This window comes from Falco punctatus (genome assembly GCF_963210335.1).
Source record: "Falco punctatus genome assembly, chromosome: 1".
Classification (NCBI taxonomy): domain Eukaryota; kingdom Metazoa; phylum Chordata; class Aves; order Falconiformes; family Falconidae; genus Falco; species Falco punctatus.
In genome coordinates this window covers 47,168,773-47,194,860 of record NC_137580.1, presented here as the reverse complement: position 1 = coordinate 47,194,860, position 26,088 = coordinate 47,168,773, and the positions used below count along the sequence as shown (strand labels likewise).

At 46.5% G+C, this 26,088-nt stretch overlaps 1 protein-coding gene across 3 annotated transcripts in view; it reads left to right on the top strand.

Moving 5' to 3' along the window:
- Positions 1-5,689: 5,689 nt before the first annotated feature.
- The window catches only part of MXD4 (MAX dimerization protein 4), a 39,115-nt gene continuing 18,716 nt past the window's right edge, over positions 5,690-26,088 (top strand). Inside the window, exons 1-3 of one of the 3 annotated variants that reach the window (XM_080410871.1) lie at positions 5,690-5,879; positions 6,530-6,626; positions 16,078-16,107. In XM_080410871.1, coding sequence (XP_080266997.1) covers positions 5,816-5,879; positions 6,530-6,626; positions 16,078-16,107 — 191 coding nt within the window. In that variant the 5' untranslated portion in view covers positions 5,690-5,815. Of the gene's footprint in view, positions 5,880-6,457; positions 6,627-16,077; positions 16,108-26,088 lie in introns of all 3 variants that reach the window. The other 2 variants (XM_080410869.1, XM_080410870.1) reach the window with 2 other exon arrangements.

The following is a 26,088-nucleotide window of genomic DNA, read 5'->3' as shown; positions in this document are numbered from 1 at the left end:
TTTTTTTTCAGATTTGACTTTGAAGCAAGTCTGTTCCATAGCATTCCATAAACCCTCACTAAATCCCAAACAAAACCAGGAGAAATTCAATTGATTTTGTGAAAGCCAGTGATTGAAACAGTGCAGTAAACAACTGGTGTGCTAGTATCACATCGAAAGCCCACCAGCCCAAATGTGTGGGTGTCACTCAGGTCCATAGGACCCCACAGTATCTATACCGTTTCTTTGTTGTCATGGTCCTTGGACAAACTACCCTCTGAGCCTACACTGAGGGGCGTGACAGGTTGAGGACCAATCCAGAAGGCACACTGGATGAGGCTACATAGACCTGACTCCTCCACACTAGAGTCCCTCAACATTGTAGCAGCAACTACTTAACCCCAATACTCCATATACCTTCCTGTCACATAATCTCAGCTTCAAGCTCTGAAAGCAGCTCTCTGACAGGCTGCCACACGTCTTCAGGCCCTTGGAACTTAAAAAGCCCACCCCAGCTAAGAGCAAGCTACACATAAAATAAAGTGATGACAAAAAGCCACATATACACCAGTAGCAGGCCAAAGGAGACACAGGGCCAAGCAGCTGCACTGATATCTGCCATCTGAGATCAGGGATGGAGAATGGGTTTTGGTCCTACTTTATTTGGCAGGGCAGATAGAATCAGAGTGTCTGAAACTGGGCTTGGGCACTGACAAAATTGTTACTTCTGAAACTTCTTTCTGTTCAACTTTCAGGTGTTTTGGTTTCTGCATCTAGGAAACAGAGTTAATTATCTGAATCACAGGTGAGATGAGAAATTAAATGGGATTTGAGATGTTGAGACAGAGCTGAAACTCGTCAGTGCCAGCTCTGAGTGCAGATCCCCTCCTATGTGGGAAGACAACTAACTCTTTGCTAATTACCCCAAGCCTTGCAACAACCAAGGAAACAGGGGGGTGGACTCCAAGGAACAGTGAAGAAGGTTATTTCTGGACATAGTGATAAGACACAGTAAGGAATTTTAAAAGATGGAAGAAAGAAACATGTAGTAGCTGCAATGAGCCAAATCTGAAAAGCATGAAAAGCATGGAAGGCCTAATTATTTCTTTAAGGCTGTATGTGGGGAATAGTGAATGAAGTTCCTTGAATTATGGATCCTCAACTTTAGAGCTCTGCCCTCACCACAGCTCAGGGCAGTCAGCAGTTCTGGTCTCACTGATCTCACATGCCATGTCATGCCACAGGAGAGATTTTTGAAAAGAAAGGCGTTTTAACATTTAAAAACGTAAACACTACCAATCACAAAGTGCAGGCAGTGAAGAAACGGCAAACATTTCAGGTTTTGGGGTGTGGCTGCTGATGGTTCTCCCTTCTGCTTCTAAATATAAAGTTTTTCAAATTTTGCGATAAAGTGACAGCTACCCCTTATCACTGAAGGCCAGCTGTTTCTTTAGCACTCAGCTGCTCCTGCTGCTTGCTCATAGAAATAGAAAATAGCTATTTAGAGACACAAATCTGCAAAGCCTTTGAGCACATGTATATCTTAAAGCCTGTCCTTCAGTTCTCAAAGTAATTTGGTTGATCTTCTTTCACACCCATTTTATACCTCTGCACACACGCTGACACCACCAAAGCTAGTCCTCCCGGTTCACTACCATCAATAAACACAGATTTAAAGTTTTTATTGTGCCTCCGGAGAAGGATCCAGTTGAATTCACTCTAGGAGAAATAATCTTGGTAAAACTACTTGGCACTCTCTAACACATCATTGCACACTGTACAGAAAGCTCCTTTGATGCCACTGCAGGTAAATGTGTGTCAGCACTTGTTTGGTGTGAGCCAACCCATATACCTACCTAAATGCATGTGGATTTACTCCAGATTTCATCTGCAGGGGCTCTGTGGGGTTGGGGGGGTGTGGTGTGTGGGGAGGTGCATGTATTTACACACACGCTTATAGTTCAAGAAAATTATTAGTTTATGACTCCTGAGGCTGAAAGCCGCCATGAACAGAATCAGATGGCTTTTTTGATTGCACTGGTCCCTGTTTTGCAGACATTAACAGCGCTGCATGAAACCTACTCACGCACACAGTCCAGCTGGCTTCAGTGGCCCTTGTCTTCCCAAAGTATCCCTTCCATGCAAGGAAGCGTGGAAGCACAGGGCCCTGGAAAGTGACAATATCAATGTGAAAATGTGCTTGATCACCTTAAAACAACTGTCTTCAAAATACTTCTGTCCACATTTAAAAGCAGAAAGAGGAATCACATTGAGTCTGATGGCTTTTACCCCAGGAGTGGTTAGAGGTGCTGGGTTTGGGTCCCAAGGAGTGCAGGGGCGGGTGAGGGCAGCTTCAGCCCAGCAGTCAGATTGGACCCAGAGCCTAGGAGTGTCTGGTGAAGGCAGCACTTGGTGGGGTGCGCAGCACGGGCTACGCACCCTGACAAAGCACTGCCCCTGCACAGCGCTGTGCTTGTTTGGAATCATGTGTTTCTAGAGGCAAACAGTGTGTGTTCATGCTGTGGTGGGGAGGAGTGGAAAAACCTTCAGGCCTTCAGAGCCTCAGTAAATCCATACCTGAAGCCTGGCCTTTCATACAACCATATCCCATTTTCACCCAGGTTCATTTATACACCTAGCACGTTCATCTTCCTTTCTGGACACATGACTGATTCCACAGCGCATGTACAAAATGATTTAAGATACATTTAAACATATATACAAAGAAATGTAGGTGCTCTGAAAAGCTGAGGTACTGCTAGATTGCTGTGGCTACAGTAGAGAGCAACGGTGACTTACTTATCTGCACATCTCTGCATTTTTTTTACTATGTGCCCTATGCATGTGGTCAGGCAAAGGGAACCTTCTTTCCTGTGTGGACAACACAGACCTATGCATATATGGTTGCATGCTATTTCATAACAGAAAGTGATGTCAAAGTGTCTAAACCTACTTCCAGTTAAGTCAACAGCAAAACTGTCATAGATTTCAATGGGTTTACAGTGAAAGCTCTGTTGTCTCACCCACATGCAGCAGAATTTCAACAGTTCAAGCAGCAAGTGGAAAATGTTACAGTAATCTTTTCACTGTTGCAATCTATGCACCAAATTCTCTTCTGCCTTGCAATTCATGGAGTCAGACTTTTTCCAAACCAATACAAAATTCTCTTAAGTTACAATCACAATGCTCCTTTCTTCATAGCCTTGTATTTTGTCTTATCCCTGATGCCTGGACCAAATGGCAGTAAAATGCAATCTGTGTTTCAGCAATGTTCAAGAGCCAGATTACACTTGCGTATCTGAGGCAACAGAATACAGACTAATAAATTATCAGGTGTGACGTATACGTAGTTTTACCACAATCCTCTAAGAAGAGTAAAGCATAATCCTTATTTCAATCTGAACTGCCATTATTCTCTTTAAAGGAAACTGTAGCCGACATCTTTTGCCAAGGAACAAACACACAGGACAATATTCTGCAGCCCTCCTAAACACTGAACAGCTCTTACACAAATAGTTCAATTAAAATCAATGGAACCACTCGTGTGCTTAAGTGCTATTCTGCAGGACTGATTACAGGCTTCAGCATTTTTGGCCTGAAGATGTACCTACCAACGTGTGATCACAGCACAGCTTAAAATGTGCCTATTATAAAAGTACTTGCTCATGTTAAAACCAACCAGTTTTAGGCAACAGCTGTGCAGCAGCTATCTGAGATAAGGATGCGAAGTTAGCAGCACAAATAGGATGGTGCGGACAGGAAAGGTGCTGAGCTTCTTCCTGTTCAGCCTGTATGCCAGGAGCCAGGCTATTCTGGTAGATGGCTTCTGTGTATCCAGATGACGAAAGGCAGCTGAATATGCTGGCAAGGGTTGGGAAGCTGGCAGTAACTCTGACTGCACTTCTGAGAGCTTTCCACCGTTTCTTTTTTCAGCAGGTTTGACTATTGTGTAGAGTTCAGCAATTCTTTTAAATCTCTCCATGTTTTTACAGTACTGCCGTCTTCCTCTCCTGCCTGCACACTCGAAGGGGTCACAGATGTATGTGCCAGACACATTTTTACAGCATCACTGGCATCCCATTTGTATTGCCTTTTTCATTCCGATTCGTGTCTTGCCATACTTTCCACTATGATAGCAGTCGTCTTTCCCTTCAGTTGCAGCCATATGCCAGCATTCCTCTGCCTTACAGCCCTGATGGCAAGGAGAAACGCAACTGAAATCCGCTCGGAACGTGAGCTCGCTGCAGGAAACTCCTCACGCATGGGCGGTGCATGGCGACGCCCAAGGGCCCTTCATTTGGTGACACCCGGGGCGCAGGTGGCATGTTTTGCCCTCAACACCTGCCAGCCCCCCTGGCCAGCGCCACGGAGGCATCTCCTCAGCACCCGCTGCCCCGCTTACTCGCCTGCCTTGCGGCGGGACCTGGGGCTACCAGGGCTCCCCACGGCGCGGAGCGAGCAGCGCGCCCCTGTTTACAGCCCAAGCACTAACTGTGCGAGACCCGCCCGACGCTGAGGGGACAGTGGGCGCTGCGGCGCGGGCCAGCGGCTGGCACGGCTCAAGGCCGCTTCCTCACCAGCGAGGGGGCGGCGGCGACGGCGGCGGAGCCCGGCCGGCACCCCCTCGGCCCGCCGCTGTTCGGTGAAGCAGGCCCGCGACCCCCCGGCCGCCCCCCCCGCCCCCGCGCACATGCGCAGCCGGGCCGGTAGGAGCGGGGCTCCGCCCGCCTTCAGCCCCGGCCGCGGGAGGGACCCTGGGAGGGGGGAGGCACTGCCAGCGGCCCTGCCCGGCGCGGAGAGGCTGCTTGTCTGACCCGGGCCGGCACCGAAGGGCAGGGGCAGCGCCCTGCGGCCGGGGGCACGCCAGGCCGGGCAGCGGCTCGGCGGGGCCCTGGGCGGGCGGCTCCCGCCGCGCCGAGGGGGCGCGGCTACGGCGGCACCGGGTCCCTTCAGAGCTCGGCGCTGCCCGGGCCCGGCTCCGGCCCTGCCGCCTGAGGGACTTCCAAGCCCCCGGTCATAAGGCACTTCGCTCAACCTACATTTGACACACAGGCCCCCCGCCCCCGCCTCTTCCCCCCCCCATTTTTTTTTTTTTTTTTTTCGGGCGTTTCTCCCTGTCCCGCGAGCGGCGCCGCTGGCTGCAGGTTCGTCGCTAACGTCAGCGACACCCCCGGCACCGGCCGCCGCGCCCCCCAGCCCTGCCCGCGTTCGGCGCACGGCGGCGTGTGAGCGCAGGGGCGGGGCCGCGGGGGCGGGGCAGTCCGAGGCCCCGCCCCTCGCCTGCCTCTTCCTCACGGCAACGCCGTGCCTGCTCCCGCCCATTGGCTCCCCCTCCCTGCCTCCTCGCCTCCCGCCTCACGGCACGCGCGTCCGACCCCATTGGCTCCTTCCCCGTCCTCATTTGCATGGCATTCCGCGCACCAATCGATGGCCCCTACCTGCTTAACATGCAAGGAGCCGGCCACTCAGCGAGCTCGGGGGCCGGGCCACCACGTGCTGTTGCTAAGCTTCGGCTTCTAAATTGTTACTATAGTGGCCAGCCAATCGGAGGTCGAGATGGGGATCTGTCAACATTCCCTGCCCCAGCCAGAGGAAAAGGGGGGGTGGTCTGGCTGCCGGTTGGCCCGGCTGCTTCCCTTCGTCCTGCCCCCGCGCCTAATCGACATTTCCTATTGGTGGCGAGGGCTGCCCGTCGCCTGTGTGTCAAATGTAGGTTGAGCGAAGTGCCTTATAACCGGGGGCTTGGAAGTCCCCCGCGCGTGAACTCGGCGCGGTGCGCGACGCGGGGCGACTGGGGGCTCTGGGCACGGCACGGCACGGCACGGCACAGGCAGCCATGGAATTGAACTCTCTGTTAATTCTCCTGGAAGCGGCCGAGTACTTGGAGAGAAGAGACCGAGGTACTGGGCGCAGGCGGGCAGTCAGTCACTCACCCGCAGGCGCTCCCAGCCGCTCTCGGCCTTTGTTGTGTGTCAGCGGCGGGCGGCCCGGGCCGGGGGAACCAGCCCCGGGCCGGGGGACCAGCCCCGGGCCCTCACCTGCCCGGGCGCCGCGGGACTGGCCCGGGCTTCGCCAGAGGCACCGCGCTGGGGGAGGAACAGTGCTCTTCTCTTGGCTTTTAATTTTTCTTGTTTTTTTTTTTTTTTAAAAAAAAAAGGGTTATTTTTTTTGGTGAAGCTCTGGATGGGGCTGGTGCGTGTGCGGCAGCGCTCAGGATCCCTCACACTTTTCTGTGTGTGGCAGTCGTTAATTGTATGGCAGTGCTCCCCTCCCCCCCGCGCAGCGTGACAAGGGTTTGCATGATCCGCCTCGTTTTTAATGTGCACTCCGATAATCCTCCTAATTTCGGCATTTTTTTTTCTTTTTTTGGTTTACCGAGTTGTTCTATTATTTACTTTTTTTTTGTCTCGCTTCTTTAAGAGATGCCAGAATAAAATCCAAACAAATCAACCGGAAAAAATTCTGTTCTTTACCCTAGTGTTCCTGCAAAGGAGGAAAAAAATGCATGGAAAAAATATATTGCCACTAATGCTGACTTTGTCCCTAGAAGCAGAACATGGCTATGCATCAGTGTTACCCTTCGATAGTGACTATTCCAGAAAGAAAACAAAGGCAGGCACCATGGCCAGAAAATCCCAGAATAACAGGTAATAGACGCACCGCTTTTTCAGAATGAATTGGCAGCTTTTCCAATGTGTCTAGTTTATGTGCAGTGCATACATTTATTAAAAATAATAACTAATCCAGTGTCTTAGTTTCCCCCATCCCGGTAGTCGCCATTTTTTCCCTGGATGGGCTTGGCTCTGTTTTGATCTCTCATATAAACACTGCCACGCGTACACCATCTCCTTAGTACTCACTGCACTTCTAAACCATCCGCCCTCATCGCTCCTTCTGCTCCACGCTCACCGGCAGCGGCTTCTACTGCAGATCTTAACACCATAATCGCCACCCAGACTTCTCTTTGCATGGCACTAATTTCCCCCCCTGGCATTTATTTATAAACCACAGGCAGCGAACCGACCGCCTCCCCCATCGCAGCCGGAGCAGATGCAGCCTCCGGTTGCAGCGTGGTGCCGGGCTCTCGGGAGGGGAGTGTGTGCAGGGTGGTGGGGGGAGAGCCACCCGCGCACTAGAACTTATGTAGGTATTGAGTGAGAAGGTGCTGGAGTGAACTTGACCTCGCCAGGGCTTCTGCTGCACCGCCGGGTCTCCAGCCTGCCCACCCGCCTGCCGCATGCGGATCCGTCAAAGTGCATGACTCGGTTGTTATTTATCGCAATTATCGTCTGCCTGTTTGTCACAGTAGTGGTGGTTTTGTTGTTTTCCCCACAGCCGCTACCTGTGCTGCGATGGCATGAGCGGAGGGCTGCTGTGCGCAGGCTCTCTGCAGCTTTGTTTGCTGCTCGGGCAGCGGCTGTGTACGTGCAGGAGGCTGTCTTACAGGGACAGTGCCGGCCCCTGCCTGGGAGCTCCTCCAGTCTGGTGCTGTGCCTGCTCTGCTTTGCTCTTCCAGGGCTGCTCCGGAGGGGACCGAGGACCGTGCCCAGCTGGGCCTGCTTTGCCCTGGGGTGGCAATGCTCTCCCCAGCACAGGCTCCACTTTGCACGGTTGTGCTGGATGGTGTCTCCTGTAGAATAGCCTAAAATGAACTCGGTTCGCACGTGACTTGTTTTCCAAACGAGCAGTGAGTCTCAGCAGGCCCGCTCCGCTTCCACTCCTCCAGCGGGCATCCCGCATGGCAGCGGGCAGCTGGGTCTGCTGGCTCTGGGGAGGTGTGGGGCAGGCAGCCAGCAGCTGCTCGTGGGGCACCGGAGGTGCAAACTGAAATCAAAAGCTGACGAGCTGCCTCCTTGAGAAAAACACAAACTGGTGAGTGCCCTGCTCGCGCCTACCGTGGCCGAGCAGTGTGTCTTGGAAGATTAACTGAGGGGGAGCGACTTGTTCCCCTATGCTCCTGCTCCGAGCAAGGCAACCATTTTTGGGGGTATTAATTGCAGTACTACATTTCTTGTAGTTGAATTCTTTGTCTCATGTTGGAGCATAGAGGAGACGTCAGTTCATTTTAAAAAAGAAAGTCATCAGGAACGGGAGGCGTGTCTTGTTTCCTGAGACACTTTGCTCCTGAAGATTTTTAATTATATTCTTACAAAGTATGCTCGCTGCCTTTAAAGAAAATACACAGTTAACCGAAGCAGGTCTCCTAGGATTTCCAGCTGTAGACTGCTCCTTGAATTGTACAGATTTTTTCTTTTCTGTCTTCTTGCATTCAAGAAATCTGTGTTACTTACAGAGCTATTATTCCATCGTTTCTGTTCTTAGGTCTCTTGTCATCCGCTGCAAAATAGTTACTTGTCTGAACCGTAAGCTGCTTTCAGGAGTTTTTAGGAGGGGATTTGTAATCTATCAAATACAGCAGAATTAAAAGATTTCTGCTTACAGATTTGCTAGCATTATGAAAGCTGAGGCATACATGTCTACTTGCAGTTACTTTCCTGCTTTTTTTTGACCATAGATTTATATTTACCTGTTCAGTCCTTCACTCTGATTCTCCCTCTGTACCAGTGGCAGCCTTCAAAAATGCCATCCTGCGGTATGCAATGTGTGTGTTTACTTACACTTTCTATTCTTCTAGCTGCAGTGATTAGATGAGGGATGGGTCATTTCTGTTACAAGACTGAACAATACTTGTCAAGAAATGGTTTCAAGTGTGGCCACCACCGAGGACGGTGGTTTGCCTGGTTGAGCACAGACACTGGGCTGGCTCACTGGTGTGGCAAACAGGCGCGTTGCTTTAATGCAGCACCCTGTTATTTCAGGGACGGAGGTACGGCAGCAGGGTTGTGTGGGCACCCCTGTACCCACGTCTGGCAATCGCTGCTCAGGTTTGCCAGTGAGCTTAGATTTGAGGGGGAGAAATTATCCTTAGATCTGAACTTAAGCCTAAAATGCAGGAGGTACACTGGCATCACTGTTTTATTATTCTTTGGAGCTTGCAGAGGCTATAGGGCCAGAGCACCAGACTAGAGTCTGAATTTTTGGTAATACAGTTAAATCTTCTAAGCAACTCAAAGATTAACAGAGGGAGACGACTGGCCAAAGTTCAGAGGATCTGGAGTCGTCGTGGGTGATGCGAACCACTGGGCAAAGTGTTTGTATCGTTCCACTTTAACCACGTTCCAGACATGCTGGGTTTGGAGCATTGGATGCAGGCAGGCACAGTTGCGTACATGTCTGTATTTTATGCCTCATTATTGCATTGCGTTTTTTTACATCTAAAAATATATACTTAAGATTGGAAGAGTAGGAAAGGAGCAGGTAATCGCATGTTTCAAAACTGCAGGGGCTTTGTTGTTTTCACTATGTATTTTTGTATCCTGCTGCTTGCAGCATCTGATCAGATTAAAAGATATATGTATGGTTTTTGGGTTTTTTTTCCTGCTTTGTGAGCTATACATATAGAAAAGCATGAAAAACATCTTCCTCCTCATTCCTGGAAAATCAGAAAAGAGGGGAGGAGGAGAAAAGCTGTCAGATGTGAGGAAACCTGGTGTGCTGTACCCTTCTTCTTTGTTCTGCATTTTCTCCCCCATGTTGCCTGCCTGAGGGGAAGGAAGAGCATCCCCTGTGTGGTACAGGTGTGCTGACCACAGCCTGGGGGACCGGGCAGGGATGGCTTACAACTGCCCTGTTGTTCAGCAAGGGCGCTGATGGACACCTCCTTCCTCTGCTGAGGGGGTGGTGGTGGTGTTCACGTAAGACGTTTTATCTTGAGACCTCCATCCTCTCGTTGAGGGCTGGCGAGGCCCAGACCAGCAGGAGAAGAAGGGGAAGGAAGGCTGCCTGCCCTTTGGACAGGATGCTCAGGTCTGGGCTAAAAGTTTGATGTCCTTCCGACTGTGATTGAGAAGTAATTTTGGGTTCATGCAGGGAAAACACCAGCAGAATTGCATTTAATTAACAAAAATCTGTAAGACTACTCTCCACCGCAGGAATTTAACATTTTTGCTTTGTCCAGTGATAGCTTTGGATCAAAATTGGAAGTGGTCATTAGCAGTTTGTTGCTAAACAGTTTTCTCGGGATTATTGGTAGCAATCAGACATGATTTTGAGCCATTTCTTTTTCACTTCTACATTGCAATTACTTGATTTTATGGGGTTTCTTCTCATTCAGTTCCCTGTGATGTGCCTTTTCCCAAAACAAACCACACACAAACCAAACTGCTTTGTTTTCTCTTTCTGGTTTGCCATTCGTACCATGTCCTCAGCTGAGATTCAGACTTGTTCCCTTCCAGTAGTTTGGACTAAAATCCTCCAGCAAATGAAACTGGATTCTTGTTTTGCAAAGAGGACAGGAGATTGGAGAAAGGCACAATATTGTAATTAGGGGGGAGGTAAGCCTAGGTCACATATTGTTACACAAATACATGCCAGGTACTTGACCACAGTGTGGTAAACATCTGTTCACAGAGCACTGGCTCTAGTTCCTAAAGCAGTGCCATGCAGTCTAGTAATTCTTGTTACTGTGTAGTTGGAATTAAAGAAAAGGCATAAAACAAACAGCTGGATTTAGTGCAGTTGTGCCTTGGAGATGTTAATAACAAGTATTCAGAAGTCCCCCTAAATTTACCCTAAGTTTGATCCAAGGAAATGGATAGGTAACGTGTGTGCGATGTGCTGGGGAGGAATACGATGCAGATCTGAAATTTGGTGACGTCTGCACACAAGGCAAGGCACTCTGACAGAAAACCATGCTAGCCTGCAGATAACTGGGCTTGCTTCTGCCCTGCCTGTGATGACGCTCCCCAGGTGTGGGGTGGCTTGAGCTGTGTGTGGGAGTGAGGTTCATGTCCACCCGTGCACGGAGGAGCTCAGGCAGCCGCTGTGCCACAACAGGGTCAGAAATACAGTAAAATGAAAACTAAAATCTCAGTGTGAGATACCAGTCTACTGAGGTCACGGTTAAATTTACTTGCAGAGAAAGGAATTGGACCTCGGTGGTGCAGTGTGTTTGGGCTGTTAATTTAGAGCTGGTTTGTTGAAGGAGGGGGAGCAAAATAAATGCTAGTTTATAAATATATCTTCTGTATCTATTAATTAATATTTTTGCTCATGTGATAAATAGGCTTGTACTTTGTACTGTGTTCTGGTGAAGGGTTATATCTAGAAAAAGATGAAAGCTGCATTTGATGTTTCAAATAAAAACAGAACTTAATGTCTGAATTACTCTATTGATGTTGGCTCATGGTGAGGGTCAACCTGTGACCCTCAGAGTGAGCCCCTTGCTCTCTGCAGATGTTATTCTGTGCGCACACAAAGCAGCTTAGGGATCAGAGTTTGATTTTTATTTTGTTTTTCCTTTTTTATTTTGGGTTTTTGTTGTTGTTGTGTTGGGTTTTGGTGGGAGGCCGAGATTAAAGCCCTGCAAACCAGACTGTACAGACATGGCTCCTCTGCTTTTTTGCCTGGCTTTCTGAATTTGGTAAGATTCCTTTCAGTTTGCTTTCCTAAAGCTGATGGCAGAGGGACAGCAACTGATATCACTGCACTTGTTTTTAAAACTGATGCATTTTAGTCCTGATAGAATAGATCTCACCAACTGGTCTGTCACCCCTGAGGAACTGCAGTAAGTCTGCGATGCCTGGGAGTTGCGGTGCTCGTGCAACTGAGGAAAACAAACCGCCACCGTAATAGAATTGTGTTTGGACCTCACTACTGCAAACGTGTGGCAGTGCAAACTTGAATGAGGTGCTGGAGCCAGAGCTTTGCATCGAGGCTGTGCCAGTATGCCTGGTTCCCAGATCCCATATGAATCTGCAGGGCCGGTTAAATTTTGCTGTGAGGAGAATGCAAAAATAATTTCTAATGGATTAATTCCATACAGGCTCTTTCTTTGACAGGCTGTAAGCGGTGCGTCTGGTTTAAAACAAATGGAAAATACCCCAGTGGCCCAGGAGCAGGGAATACTGGGCAGGATGCGTCCTTATGCTCAGGTTTAGTGTTGCACGACCCCTCATCTCTGGTGATTTGGGTGGTAGGCTGTAATATTTTCAGGTGCATCCCACGGCAGGTTATATATGTCGACAGGGAATTCCCTGGAAGTGAATCGTGATCCTTCCAGCAAAAAGCTGCATAGCAGTCGCATCCAGACAAGGCTGCAGGTGTATCAGTTGCATGCTCTTACATACCAGCACACTTGGGAGTGGGAACTGGATGCAGGCACTTAACGTGTAGCACCTTGTAAAACTTCTTGCTCTGTTTGTTCTTACTCTTCCAGCCTGGACAAAAGTTGAAGTGCAGGCAGCGTAGTTCGCACGTGGCCCTCCAAGTGACATACGACCTGAGGTGGAGTTGTGTCCTCTGCACATGGGTTGTACAGTACCCTGCTGGCCCTGCCTGCACCAGAAAGCCCTGCCGTGGGCAGAGTGCTTGCCACTGTTGTAAGCACTTCGTTGACTAGCCTGCTTTGCTCCCTGTAGCGCTCGGCAGCTGGTAGTGTACTGGGGACTCATGGTCCAGACCTGGCTCCTGTTAGCATCGAGGAAGAAATTTCAGCAGCATCTGAGCTGTCTTATGCCCGTGCTTTTGTCAGGAGCTGTGCGGGTTTCCTGCTGACGAGATGCACCACCTGGTGGGGCAAACAGATGGAGGAGTTGGGGAAGGTGTCTTAATAATGGAACGGGCTGTGCACCATGCATACAGTGAAATCTCAACCCCGTACACCTGTGCGCAGTTCCTGCTGGCTCACCCATTAACTGGTAGAAAGTGGACTTTGAGGGGCTTGTCTTTTCTGTGTTAGTCTTATTATCTCAGTTAGCACCTGTCCTAATTGCTTAGGTGTGTCTGCTGAACGTTGCATCAACCAAATGCTCAAATCCAATAGCTAGAATTCTTGTTTAGGGGAGTGAGGGTGGTGGAACGGTACAGCTCTGGGGATATGCTGTTGGAAGTGCCACAGTTTGCAAGCCAACGTCTGCATTTGCTTGGCTCCTCCCCCTTCTTTCAAATGTTCTTTTGACAATGTATTCACAAGGAAAATTTAACTGCTACTTCATAGCCGGTGAACTTCTCAGCCTTTGCTAAATGGGTATTAGGGCTGTCTCAGGTCAACAATGTGGTCTAAGCAGCAGCGTTCCTGATCTCCTCCTGAATCTATGATTTTGCTCATGTTTTTTTGTTGTTGCCTTTTTTACCTTTATTTTTATCTGAACCTTTTTATTGACACCTTTCCTTCATCACTGCTACCCCCAAACCCCCCACACTTTGCTTGATACAGAACCCAATATAGTGAACTTAAGGAAGACTTCTGGTGTTTAGCTTCTCTTGCAGCTTTTGAAGGGCTCCACAGACTATTTGTCTGAAAACGACTGTTGTACATCTGTCTTTTTTATATAAATATATACATCCATATATCTTCTTAGTCTTGGCCTACATCTTCTCTCTTACTGAAGTAATAAGCCCATTTTGAAACAGAAGTAGTGCTTGGGATACTGGTTTGTGTGTAGGCCAGTTCTTACAGGGTTTTTTCCTCACTTTAGATTGCATGAAGAGCAGAAGGGGATGGATATTCTTGCAATATACTGTGCTGTAGACAGTGAAGGAAAGAATAAACGACAGAGAGAGGTTAATCTCTTCTGAAAACAAACCCAGCAAAAAACCTAACCTAGCATCATGCTTGTAGTAGGGTATTTAACTTGCTTTGTAGATGGAGCAACTGTCAGGTAAATGTCAAAATTCTCGGTTTTGGTTCCTGGATAGGGCTTGATAGTTGAGGCGTTAGTCAGTGTCCCCGCATCTCCTGAAATGTGTGGCGGGTGCCAGTGTTTGCATACTGCAGGTGTCGATGAGGCTTTTGTGTCCCTAAGAGCTCTGCAAAGAGGCACACGTTTACCCCTGCAGCATTTGGTAGCTGGCATAACCGGGGCAGGCATCTGTGCCCCTCCAGAGCTGGTCTGGCAGGACATATCCCAGGCCAACACCAGGGTCACCCTTCATGAACCAGAGGTGCCTCCTAGGTGTGCTGCATGCAGGATGTCCTTCTACACACTGCATCCTCTCTTAACCCAGCAAAATACTCTGTGCAGGCTGAATTTCTTGACCAGTACTTCTGCTGGTGCAGTGGTCACCACGCATGAGCTCCGCTGCAGCAGGCAGCTCGGAACCGGCCAGTTGCAGCGATCCTGTTCATCTTTGGGTATGCTTGCTAAAAACGTCAGGGAGGCCATGCCGTAGGGATGAATCTAGACCAGCCTGTGTTTCCTCTCTCTTCTGGAGTGCCCTGCAAACAGTGTCTTTGTGTCTTTGACAGGCCTGTTGGGCGTGTTTAGGGAGAATCTTTCCCTCCTGAACTTACTTTTTGTGTGTGTTTTTGTAAATGTTGGCGAATTTGGCATAGTGTTTGTCCCTTTTTATGAACGTTGGTGTGGATAAATGTTCGTGGAGAAGAAGTTTGATCTCTTTCTGTGTGTGTAGGAGTAGAAAATAAAAACAGTATCTCCTAATTATGGTCAAATGGCAAAGGCAGTAAATCACAGCAAATCCAGCCCACCCTGACCTATCCATGTAGCACAGAATATGTGTAAAACACTTCCAGTGTTGCTGCATTGGTCAGGAGCACTTACATGGCACTGTAGGAATACATACCTTACCTGATTGTGGCTTACTTAGATTTAACATTTTTTTAAAAAAATAAAGAATTCATAGGCTCTTCAGAAAAAGATACCAGGTAATGCTTGACATAGTTGATGTCTAGGTAACAATGCTGGGATGCTTTCCAGTGAAAGTGGATTAGCATCAGTGCTGAACCTTGTAAGCATCTGAGTTTTCCTCCAGAGGGGCAGTTTGCTTAATTCCTTGTGGGATCAGGAGCTGCATTGTCCTGTAATAAATTGCTTGCGGGTTTGTTCATTGGATATTTCTTTGCATGGAGCTTTGCTTTCTTTTTCCCCTCTCTATGGCTGGAGAGATGCTTTCATCATCAACGCCTAGGTATGCTGCAGCAGCGTGCAGCTGCATGCGCATGTGTGGCAGAGGCAGAGCAGCTTGCCACCAGGCAGGTTGTGCATTTGTGGAAGCCTTTCTCACCGTGTGATGTCTGCTCACTCAACAGACTCTGCACCTGTACCTCCACAAAGCTGTCCTGGTCAGCACATCATGCCCGGATGTGAGCAGGGGTTGCAGCATGTTGTAGAACTGCTTTGACATAATCTGCCAGCCGTAAAACCTGCCACTGCCTTTGTATCTTTTGATCCTTACGGGCTGGACGTGTTTTCAGTGGGACAAAACTGAAAGTCCAGGAAGTTGCTGGTTTTGAAATGGCAACAATAACTTCATTTTAGGAATGTTTTTTATCTGAGCTGTATAAATAAATAAAATCAATATTTCCAGCTGAATCAATTAAAAAAAAATAATCCTCCGAGAAGTTAGGGCTGCCTTCTAATGGCAAAAAGCCTGAGGCATCAGTTGAGGGGAAAAAAAATACCTCGAATCCTAGTAGACTGGAGAGAATAGCATACTGATGTGGTCAGTTCAGGGACTGTGATTTTTTTTTTTAATATTTATTTTTTCTGTTTGTAGACTCAGAAGAATTAGGGGGATTCCTCTTTTTTGCCATTAAGATGCAACAGCAACCGCAGTGGTTAGCTGCTGATTTTTCTTTCTGCTTCTTCGTGGGCTTGAAAGCTGGCTTTTTGGGTGCTTTTTATTCTTACCTTTAGACTTCTTTTTAGATCTTCTAACACTTTCTGCCCCCTCATAATTTTTCTTCACAGATAAAAATCTTGTGGGCTGTTTTTATTACTAACCTGCTCAGTTTTTATGTCCAATTCTGTCTCTGAATCTACTGAACGCTAATAAATGCAAATTTATTATAATTACACCCCCCCAAACTCATGGTTTACTCATGGAAATTAAGTTGATACCTTGAAGTAACTAAGGGATGTAGAAGTGAACCAATTTAACAGTAAAGCTGTTTTATAATCCTTATAAATACATGATTCAGAGAGCTCTTTTGCAACTTATGCAGGTGTTGGGTTTAAAATATTCTAAATGTTGGTTTATTTATGCTTTTCTCTAATATTTCTTTTCTCTTTTTAATAGGTCATCACACAACGAACTAGAAAAACATAGGTAAGTCTTCAGAAAAAAGCAAATCAAAAGATGTATGGCTGACAGAATTATAGTGCTTATTGAAGAATATTTTGTTGAAATTGTTTCGATTCTGCACTGAATAGTTTATTAAGTGGGGGCGTTTATCGACTCTAATATGTATAATATTATTTGACTTGTTTTCTATTGTTTGGTATGCTGTTTTTGAAACACCTCTGATAATTAGCTTTGGACTGATTAATGCTGTAACTGGTTAACCGTACTGTTACTAATAAAGAATCTGATCGCAGCAACTGTTTGCTAGACGTGTTAAATGCTGTAAGTACAGTTAAAGTATTCTGTGATTAAGGTGGATGATTTTGGGGAGCTATATGTCACACAGGGTTATTCTATGGGATTTTTTAAGTATGCCTAAAGTGCAGTTCATTGTCATCATGCATTTAAGTACCTATAGATACCTTTTTCCCCTCCGTCTGCTTCTTGCTGGTACGTGTCCAGAGAGCTGTGTGTGAGCTAGAAATGACCAGCTCCTGAGCTGCGGCTCTGGTTCTGTGTATCCAGTGCTGTGAAAAGCTGTACTTACTTACCAAGGACATTCATTAGACCCTGAAGATCCGATTTTTAAAGAACTCATGTTTGCACAGTTTTGGAGGCAGTGTTTACTACCTATTGTATCTTCTCAGAGTTTGTTTGCAGGTGGGCTTTTTAGCTGTAGGAAGTCTCCTGGGGCACGTGGCTCTGAAGGTGCACAGAGAGAGCTGCTGAGTGCGAAAGGTGCCCGTCTTCGCACTGACTGTTGGTTCCCCAGCTGAGCCGCGCTGTGGCACCCTCACTGCGGGAGGGCTGCCTTTCATTTATCGTTCAGGCAGCAGGATAAACTCTCTTTCGGGTAGTTTTTTGTTCTTTTTCATGCAGCTTGTGGTCTTTTGGGTTTCATGCATCCAGAGAAAGCAAGGGGTGTATGTGTGAATATGACCTAAACCTATTTGCATGCTTCTAAATACATGAAACATGACTGATGGCACAACAAGATTGGACTAACGGTGGGGTGGGGTGGGGGTGGGGGTTCTGTGTTGTTCTGTGGCCACAGTTACGTAGCAGCTAGACCATCACTTCCCTTGCATGCCTACATGCTTTCCTGTAGTTTAATTGTAATATGAGTAAACTATTGCTCTGCCTAATAGCCACGTGGTCATTCTAGAGATGAGAGGAACTGGGGAAGGCTCAAGCTCACAAACACAGGCCTGGCCTGCAGAATGCAGTACATTGGCTAAGGCACTGAAATCAGCTGGCAGAAGTTCTGCTGACAGAGTCTTCAGGAAAATAACTTCATGCAAAATTCTGTCCTTTGGTCACACTTCTTTAAAAGTAAAAAAAAAAAAACATCTTTGGCCCCAACTGTGTTCTTTCTCACTCTCATTTTTTTTCCATCCTCTTTCTAGATACTGTTCCATTTCTTGCTTTTCCCCTGCTCCATCATTACTGACTTGTCATCCAAACTGCATATTTCCCATTTTTTTTTTCTTCCAGTTGTTTTTGTAACATGAGCATGGAGTTGCCTCTTCTTCCCTCTGCTCTGCCTTAAAAGGTTCAAGCACCACAGTAAATGAGGTACAGCAGCATTCACAGCAGATGCAGGGGCAGAAGAAGGATCTATTAGTTGTTCAGTCTGTTCTCACTTTCAGTTCTGTGTTGTATCTTTGTAGTAGCTGGACCATATAGATTTGCCTTGCTACTTTTTCTTTCTCTGCCATCTCAAAGTCAAAATAGGTGAACTGCAAGGTATGTCTTGTGATTATACAGCTAATATTTCTAACTGCTGCTGCTTGTTGTACCTCCTACACTTAGACTATACTTGAAGCCTCATTTCTGTTATTCCTGGTGGGAACCTGTGAATTAGTGCAAGATCCTTGTATGTGCAAATGGGTGTTCACAAAAGCTGATGAGGTGTGTACAATTCTAGCTACCTAATGTATTGGTGCAAAGGACTTTTGTAATTGTAATTTTTTTTAACAGCCTCCTCCTCCAGCATTGTGGGTGTATGAGCTGATAATACCAATCATACTGTTTCACTCTGTTTTCCTAAGATTGCATTAAAATCCCATCGAGCCTCTTGCAGAGTTTAATGGAAGATTCACAGCCGTAGTGTGTCTCTGTAGCATCTGGTACTTGCAGCAGAGCCTGTCCTCTTACCCTGGCGCAGGCCTGCCCTGCCGGCTGTGAAGCACTGGATGTTGATTTTGGAGGTGTATCCTTTTCAGGACCACGCCTTTGACTCACCACTGCCATGATGCTTCTGGCTGAGACACAACTTGGTTATCTCACAGGAGCCTGTCGAGGAGGAAGAGAGGAGATGGCTGCTCATATCATTCTTCTTGCCCAGTCCCTCACGTGGTGTCTGTGGGCTGGACTGAGCGCTGAAGGGCAGGGAAATGGCTTCCTCATTTACAGGGCCTTTGTGTGCTGGGTGAGGGTGGCCAGAGCTGCCACTAACCAGAAAGCCACGGTAGCTGTGTGCTGGTACACAGTGCTGTTCAGGTTCTGCATTGGTGTTGCACGTAAAGAGGTTTTATCTCTGGTTCTGACGTCAGTGAGAATGGCAGTGGCTGATCTCACTGTGTGTGCAGACTTGGCCGTTTGGCACCACTACTTCAGTTTGCATTTTCTACTGCTGGGTCTCTTTTCTGTATGCTCTTGAGAGGATGCTCAGAGGAGGACAAATGGAAGCAGAGACGTAATTCCAACAAAAACTCTCGTTACATGATAGAATTCAGACTACAATTATGGTAAAATGTTTGTCAGCAATTCAGACATAAAATTCCTTTTCCTTTGCTTTAAGTCTCCCTAAAATAGCCTGCTCAGAACTTCAGTGTGTGTTCATTGTAGTGAAACTCTGTAAGGACTCATCCCTCTAACAAGCAGTCCTGTTTTGGTCCTCTGTAATTAAGCTTTGCATATCAGAACCATGAAACAAGAAACCACCTAAATAAAAAGTAGGAAGGCAGGAAATCTATCCTAAGGGCTGATAAGGTTTTAGAAGGTATTTTAATTGCAGACAGGTCAGTCAGAATGGCGCTCAGATGTGAGTAGTTTATAATGGCAAATATATACATGCATATTCACGTATATATTTTTTTGTTATTATATCCAGCCAGACCGTTACATCAGTAGGCTTTTGGAGAGCAATGTAAACAGCGAGTACATTGGTAGTCATGACTTTTTGCAAGGCATTTTTTAAATCAACCTAACCTGACAGCTGTACAGAGGAATTCAACTTCCATAGTGTAAAGAACCCCAAGAATCCATGAGACACTCCAGCTTCTTAAAAGGACACTCAAGCTTCTTAAAAAGCATAATCTAATTTATTTGCATCAATTTATGCTAGTTCTGCATTACAATGTGAAAAACAAGGTATATACCCCATGAAGATTGTACTGAGATCTTCATACTACTCTGTGAAGGCAGTGAGTTGTCTGCCCTCTGCTATTCATGTGTGGACTTGTCCCCCCAGCATGCACAGGACTGTGGGAGGAAGTGACACCTCCCTGCCTTGGTCCATCCTTCCTTGTCGGAAGCAGATGGAGCCCTGACGAGGGATGCTGGCACTGACCTGTCAGGGCTCCTTCGGTAGCAAAGTCATTTCGCTCCTGCCTGGTCGTGTGGAGCTCTGCTGCAGGAGGAGTTCAAGATCTTGTCCTTTCTGTGGCAAAGCCTTTGAAAATAGCTCGTGAAACTTACTGAATTTAAAGAATAGCTTTTAAGAATTAGCGAGGAAATTAATAAAAGCATCCCTCCAAATCGGCGAGCCACGTGCTGCTGTCCCTGAACTGGAACCTCGTGAGCTGAACCAGCTGCCTTGGCTGGGTGACCATGGTACAGCTTGATCTAGATGGACAGTTATCTTCTGCCTCTGTCAAACCATTTGTATTATTCTTTGTGGGGGTTTCCTGGGTTTTTTTCATCAAGAAGGTGGAAGGGGCAGATCAGCAGTGGTGAAAGTTCTCCTGCCTGCATTCCACAGAATAGTAAACTCCTGGCAAGCAGTCCGAGTATAATTAGAATGAGGAAGCTCTTGAATGTCTTCAGGCAGGATGGGCTGGTGATATGGAGCATGGTAGTGCTCAGCACTGCAGCATCTGACTTGCAGGTGTTCTCCTGCTTGGGGGAATTGACAGATCTCATCCAAAGTCCCCAGTCGTAGGTTTGACAAAAGCTGGCGAGCTGAGCCGGGTGGAGTTTAAAGTTTATATAAGCTGTGAGAGACTGCATAGATGGATGTCTTGAAATTCTCTCTGTGGCTCTTCATGTTAGCAAATTGCAGGGTTAATGAAAAGCATGTAATTGCCAGTTGCTGATAAACTTGGAAGTTTTGAAACAGAACTGAAAGGTCATTGAAATAACAGCATACCAAAACAATGCTTAATGTTTATTTTTATTATGGGCTGCCTTTTCAAAATCGCGAATTACCATTGTGGTTAGTACTGTTATGCAGCATAAAAATGCACTGCATTGATCCATCACGTTAAATGGCTACGGTGCCGCCTGTAGCCGAGGAAACCCCAACTGGTGCTGGAGGTAATAGACTTCCAGGGAAGGATCACCCAGTATGTGTCTCGCTGCTGCGCTTCCATCACAAGTCTAACCCAGCCTGGTTGCACACCGCTGCTGCCGGGTCCTGCTTCCTGCAGGTGCAGGAGGGCGGGGAGGGAGAGGCTTGCTTCTGCAGCCAGTTCATTTTCCTGACCCAGCTCACTGTCACAGGCATACCCTAATGCCAGCACAGGGAGAGGGTGGGATTGCTTCTTTGAGTGATGGTATTAATTTACAGTACAGAGCAGTACAGTTCACTTCTTGGTCAGTTTAATGTTTCTCCTAAGCATCCAGTTTTGGCTGCTGTTGTCTGGAGAGTGCTGCGCTGGATGGGTCTTACTGACTTGGTACAGATCTCCTTGTTATAATGGGTCTATAAAAACTGCTGTCATTTCCAGGACTTGTCCAGATTATACATCAACCGTCCACATAAAGTGACTCCTGCATTAGTGATGGGAACCACCTCGTCTTACTAGCGGAATTTAACTGCCATATTATGTCTGTTTCTTCTGGTTTTCCCATCAAGTAAGGAACTTTTTATACCATCTGATTGATGTGGTTTATTGCAATTCCAGTGAATTGCAATAAACACACCTTTGCACTGCTTAAGCAAGGTGATGTCTTTAAGAGTCTGACTTGCCATTTATGAACTGACAGGCACTGTGGTTTAGGCGTCTGCTCCGCCCCGCTAGCTATGACTGCCTCTTTGAGGGTGCCACCTGTAGTGGTCAGGCAAACAGTGTTGCCTTGGCCAGTGCAAGGCTTAGTCTCAAGACAAACCCCCTTTTGCCTGAAATTTAACCTCGGGTTTCTGACAAAGAAGCAAAGTATATGGTGGCATTTGTTTCTTAAATTGGTGTAGTAAGGTTGGGTTTTTTTGTGGAGCTTCTTTAACAAAGTCTGTAAAGAACTGGACCCATAGAACTGAAAATTTAGTCCTGTGCTTTTGTTGATATGTCCTATGTTTCTGAGTCTAATGAACCCGTGGAATTAAAATAATTAGGTTTAAAACTTTGTGCTGAAATGCTATTCTTTCCTCACCTTTTCCCCACCTCTAGGCAGTCAGCAAGTGACCAGACCTGTGGCTTGTCCTGTATTACATGCTGCAATAGCTGCTATAAACGCCCATGCACTGAACTGCTGTCTTTACAGTGCACACAGCAGCTCACCTTATGATGCACTCCCGACAGAAGTGTCTTCCCACCTAGACTGCTGGTTCGGAAAGGAGGGATAGATTAAGCAGACGAAGCTTGGAAGTTAATCTGCTGGGGAAGTTATTTTCCCGGTGTCAGAGATGTACACATCCTTGTGCTTAGGACAAAGCTTTTATTTGGCAATGAAAAATGGACTGAAATACAGTCTTCGACTAGATTTTAATGTCCTTTTTCCTGCTGAAGTCGGCTTTGAACTGTGGAGTCTTAAGTGCAGTCCTGGGTCTGGGCTCCAGAAAGCCGTGTGCTTCCTGGCCAGCCAAACAGGCAGCAGAAAGCAGATGGGCGAGAAACCAAGCGCATGCGTTTTTTCCACTTGAATTTGTTCATCCCTCTCTCCAAACAAAAGTTCATTGTGTGTCGGCCTCTAATGGACTATGTGAAAGGTGGTTTATGTTCTCAGCATCTGCGAATTGACCTGGCCAGTTCTTACCTGCTGTGGTAGAGTGGGCTGGTCTTATACAGAATGCAGATAGATGGGCTTCCAGGTATTTTCAGACTGTATAGACAACAGTTAGAGGCTAATTTGCTGCAAATAGTGGAAGGGATGCCTGATGGTGACAGCTGTCTTGATCAGAGGAGGAAAAGATTTGTTGAATTAGGTATTGAAAAAAAACGATGTTTTCCTTTTAAGCTTGCTTAGCTACATTTAGGCAAGTGAGCTGGAACTTGATTTTTTTGGTTTTTTAAAGGTATTTAGGCAGCTAATGGGCTTCTAAGAAGTTGGCCTATGCAATGAGTTTTATGTAACACAAGGGGAATCCTTGGCTGAATCCCAACCAGTCAAGCCTGTGGAAGCCCACAGACGGAAACTGGGTATACAGAAGTGGTACCCGCCATGGTTTGAAGAGGTGGCAAGTGCACCTGAAAGCCAGCAGTGCAGCTCCAGCTGTTCAAGGCAAGGTTGGCTCTGCACTCAGGATTCCCACAAATCATAGAACCATCTGCAGGAGGCAGGATTATTTTCTCCCAAGTGTGTCATGAGCACAAAATGACCCAGTGTCCCTGGTTGGAGTAGACACTAAGGGATCAACTTAGGCTGGAGGAGATGGCTTTTTCTGTCTTCCTCCTCTCCCTGCCTTCATGCTGTATTGGCATCTCTAGTTCTATTTTCAGCGCTGCTTTCTGTGGGCTGCTAACCCCATTGGAGTATTGGATATACCGTGGCCTGATCCCAAATTCAAAAGGTCTCTTTCTGGATGGAACAATGTGTACTTTCCTGTTACAGCTCATGCTGCTTTCCCCTCGTGGTCTCTGTCAACGGACACTTGTGCTTAGATTTACTACACAGAATTCCTCTGCAGGTCAAGTAATGTTTAATCTGTTTTTTCCCCTCGGTACCTATGGTGGTTTAGCATGTGGCAGGCTGTGGGCACAATTCTGCATCCCGCTCAGGGGATTTCAGTACAAGTTCCACATGCCTACTTGCAAGCTGAACCCCACACCCCATCCGGACAGCTACAGAGGATGCAGTTGAGGTTCCAGAAACTGTACTGAGCATGAACTTTTTTAGCTAGTGGATCATAAATGTGAAAAACCATAATGCTGTTCCTTCACAGCAGTTTAATTTGGGCCTTTTTTGAGAAGAAAGAAAAAAAAAAAACCAACACAAAAAACCCCCAAATAAATAAACTGCAAACGAAAACTCCATGCATGTGATCCAGTTAAAACTGACTTTTCTTGTCCTAAAGAACTGTGCAATTCGCAAGAATGGCTAAGATAGCCGCTGCCCACCGCCCCGATGTTTGGAAGGAGAGGGTTGACTTGGGACTTCCATAGGGTGCTGTGTTTTGGAATGGATACTGAAACGTGTATACTGCATTATGTACCATTCTGCTAGAATAGAGCAGAGTGACAGGACTTGTCAGAGGACACCAAGTGGCTAGTATTTTTAATTCTAGTTTATGTTATGCAATTTTTTTTTAAATACAAATTAGTGCAACTAATTGTGTAGTATGTGGAGGTTGGCATAGCCAACACAAAAGAGGTGTGGGCTTGAATGTATGTATATGAGGTCATCTGTTGCAATGCTCCTAACTTGAAAACTAATAACTACATGCCCTACATTAAGAAAGTCTATGTTGGATTCTACCTTATAGCAAGGAGCAGAAGATTTGAGGAACAAAGACTACATCTGAACATGGTAAAGCATCTCTAAAAGGTTGGAGAGCTACTTGCAAGTCATCTCCTCCTAACTGCCACCTTGGGATTAATGCCTAACAAATTGATCTGCATTTCTTTCATTGAAATTTTAATTCAGGTAACTAAGTGAAGGTACAAGGTGCTAAGTAAGTGGCCTGCCTGGCGTGTAATCGCTGCCAGAACTCAGCAGCTCCTGTTGAAGTTAGGACTAACATCAGTGTTTGCAAATACCGGCTGCACAGACATTCATGTGTCTTACCACATTAGCTGGTATTTACAAAACATAAAGGTAGCAAACCCTGTAATTCCCCCAAGAAAGCTGACTTAATCCCAGTTGGTAAGCACTGTTACGTTGACTGCTGAAATGAACAGCATGGGTGGAGCAAATAATTTCTGCTAGGGAAATTTGGGAGCTTGTTGTGTGTGTTTACAGGCCAGAAGCAGTTACTGGGTCTAACAGGTATTTGAAATAGACTGTCAGGTGTCTTGGTTCCCACTGCCTGGCTTTACATACTCACAGAGCAAGTGGGCCCAAGCTTGTGGCTCTTCCTTCCATTGCCACATAACCTCAGGACACTACACTTAAGAAATCTGGGCTGAGTTTCGTGGGAAGAAAGAAGGAGGAAAGGGGGGAGAATTTTGAAAAGCTGTTCCATACCTCTACCCTCCCAAAATGGATCATTTTCAGGTTCTGCTCGACTGCACCCTGTCTGGCGCAGAGACAACCAGCTTTGTACTCTTCAATGGAAAGGGAAATAGGACGGAAATTAAATTATAAACAAGGCACTATCTGTGCTGTGGCAAGCTAAATCTAAACTTTGAGGCAGGACTGTCAGACAGCTGCAACTCTCCATGGTCCCGTGATGCCAAATTTTGTCACTGTTTGAGCAGGAAATATTACATAAGTGTTGTTCAGCTTTTAATTCATATGAAAGTAAGAGTACCCATTATAGCCTTGGAAAAGACCATCTTTAATTACAGTCAGTGCATTTAATCCTTCCCCTGAACTTGTTTATATATACACCTCATCCTGTCTTTTATATCCACCTCTAATTACAAAGTTTCAGTGATGGAGTTGGAGACGTACAGCAAGGCATTTGGGGATGTGTATTCTTAATTACTTCAGGGTGATTTATTTTATTCTTTCCCTTTGGTGTTCCACTTGGGATCTGAACCAGCCTTTGGTTGGCTGGAACTGGCACTGCTGTTGTCCCAGGACCCCCCAGCTGTCTCATTGGAGGACATCTCGGGTATCTACAGTGGTAAAAGACAGTAACACCCACCACCTCCTTCCCCTAAAAAGCCAATTCACTTAACTTTGTGCTTGCTCAAGCTGCCACCATTAGCTACTCCCTCTTAAGATGGCCACGAAGCTTGGTAGGTACAGGTGCTGAGGAAGTACTAGCAAAAGCAAAACTGCAAGTAAGACATAGCACTGAACAGCCCCTTCCGATACTTAATTTCCCAGTCAGAGCTTAAAACTTCCTACTTCTGAGAATATGAAAGTGATTGTTGAAGCGCTGAACTGGAGATACAGTTGCATTAATTCTGATGAGGTTGTAGAACTGTGGTGTGAATTGCTGCTGTTCTAGTGTCTCGTGCATGTGGGAATGTGGAGTCCCTGCAGCATTTGTCAGGCTAGTTAAATTGGATGCTTCATATTTACTTGGCATTTGGATATAGAGGTACAACAGCGAATGAAACCAGTCTCAGGTATCCAGTACTGCAGATGTTAATGCCTCACACTCTTCATTTAACTTTTTGCAGGAAAAGGCTGCTTAATTCCAGCTGTCTGCTGTCCCAAGGCCTCACATTCAGTGTGTGATGGCAATGCATGTTTTTAATTTAGCTAAAATAATTCAGCTTGACTTGCCTCTCCTTTAATTTGGCATTGTACAGTGGTGAAAAAAAAATAAAATCTTGAACACATTTCTCCCTTTGTTTGACATATGTATAAAATAACTAGGTCTATAGGGAGGTTTAAAATTAGGCAGAAGAAGCTCACTAGGTCTTGTACTGCGCTCCCTTCACTTAGTGCTTTGCTACAGCTCAACATCTC